This window comes from Colobus angolensis, unplaced genomic scaffold, assembly GCF_000951035.1.
Source record: "Colobus angolensis palliatus isolate OR3802 unplaced genomic scaffold, Cang.pa_1.0 Scaffold317, whole genome shotgun sequence".
Classification (NCBI taxonomy): domain Eukaryota; kingdom Metazoa; phylum Chordata; class Mammalia; order Primates; family Cercopithecidae; genus Colobus; species Colobus angolensis.
In genome coordinates, this window is record NW_012116455.1 from 57,655 (window position 1) to 59,212 (window position 1,558).

The 1,558-nt window shown below is 36.5% G+C and overlaps 1 protein-coding gene across 1 annotated transcript in view; it reads right to left on the reverse strand.

Annotated features, from left to right (window-relative positions):
• The window catches only part of LOC105518341, a 32,642-nt gene that overhangs the window by 14,118 nt on the left and 16,966 nt on the right, over positions 1-1,558 (reverse strand). The window contains 1 exon segment of the mRNA XM_011951312.1: positions 1,275-1,510. Coding sequence (XP_011806702.1) covers positions 1,275-1,510 — 236 coding nt within the window.

Consider the following 1,558-nt stretch of genomic DNA (forward strand, 5'->3'; position numbering starts at 1 on the left):
AATAAAATAAAGAAGATAGAGGAAAATATGAAATGATGAGGAGTTACATAGAAGAGTTTAAAAAAGACATAAATAAAATTTAGATGAAAAATAAAGTCTGAGATGAAAATACACTGGACAGGATTAACAGCAGATTAGATGCTGCTGAGGAAAGATTAATCAATTCCAAGACATGGAAATAGAAAGAAATAAAGAGAGAAAAAAATGATACAACAAAAAATGAACAGACCATTAGTCAACTGTGGTAAAATTTCAAAGCAGCTAATACAAATATAATTGGAGTCTTTGAAGGAGAGAATAGAGAGAAAGAATATATATTATATATATTTGATATGTATATGCCATATTTAATATATTGTATATGCCATATATAAGACATATATGTCATTATTATTCAAATTTGATCAGAACTATAAACATGCAGATGCAAAAAACTAAATAAAGTAAAACAATACATAAAAGATAAAACTATACAAGGTCTTATCATAATCAAACTGCTTAACACCAATGATAAATAGAAAATCTCAAGAGCAGCCAGTGAAAAATGACATATTATGTACAGAGGAACAAAAATAAGAATTATGGCAGACTTCTTGTTGGAAACAATGTAAGCCAGAAGACAGTGGAATATCACTTTTCAAACACTTTTTAAAAACAAAAACTGTCAACTAGAATCCTATGCCCAGTGAAAATATCTTCCAGAAATGAAGGTGAGTTCTTATGCTCATCAAGATGAAGTAATCCACTATACTCTACCCCTCTTACTGATTGAAACTAAGAACTCTCAGGCCAGGCACAATGGCTCACACCTGTAATCCCAGCACTTTAGAAGGCCAAAACAGGTGGACCACTTGAGCTCAGTGGTTCAAGACCAGCCTGGGCAACATGGAGAAACTCTGTCTCTACAAAATATACAAAAATTAGCCAGGCGTGGTGGTACACACTTGTAGTCCCAGCTACTTGGGAGGCTGAGGTGAGAGGATTGCTTGAGCCCAGGAGGCACAGATCACAATCAGCCAAGATCGTGTCACTGAACTCCAGCTTGGGTAAGAGAGCAAGACTCTGTCTCAAAATAAAAAACAAAACTAAGAACTCTTAAAAGAACATTAAAAGTGATTACCTGAGTGCTCTAAAGAGAAAACAATAGAATGCAGATTAAGGACCATAGTCAAAACTAAAATAAAATCTACAATGGAAATAACTTTGCATTTTTTCTCCTCACTTTGGGGCACTTGGGAGGAGCTAAGGGTCTTCAGAGCCTGTAGCCAACTTACCTGTGGCCAGTTTTCTGACAAGGATCTCTGTCAGCTGGCTTCCTTGTACCATTTGCTCACAGAATCTCTGTCTCTGGTAGTAGGCAATGCCAGTGTTCCTGAGAAGGCCCTCAAAAGACTTGACTGTGTTTTTCACATGCTGGGTGAAAAGGTAGCAAACACCTCTCCCTTCCTGTATATTCTGTCGTAAGTGGGTCAGTTCTTTAGCCTGAGCCTGAATTAAGGGATCATGTATCCTAAGGTGGGAGAGAGGAGTAAAATGTAAGAGGGAATGTAGTGAATAA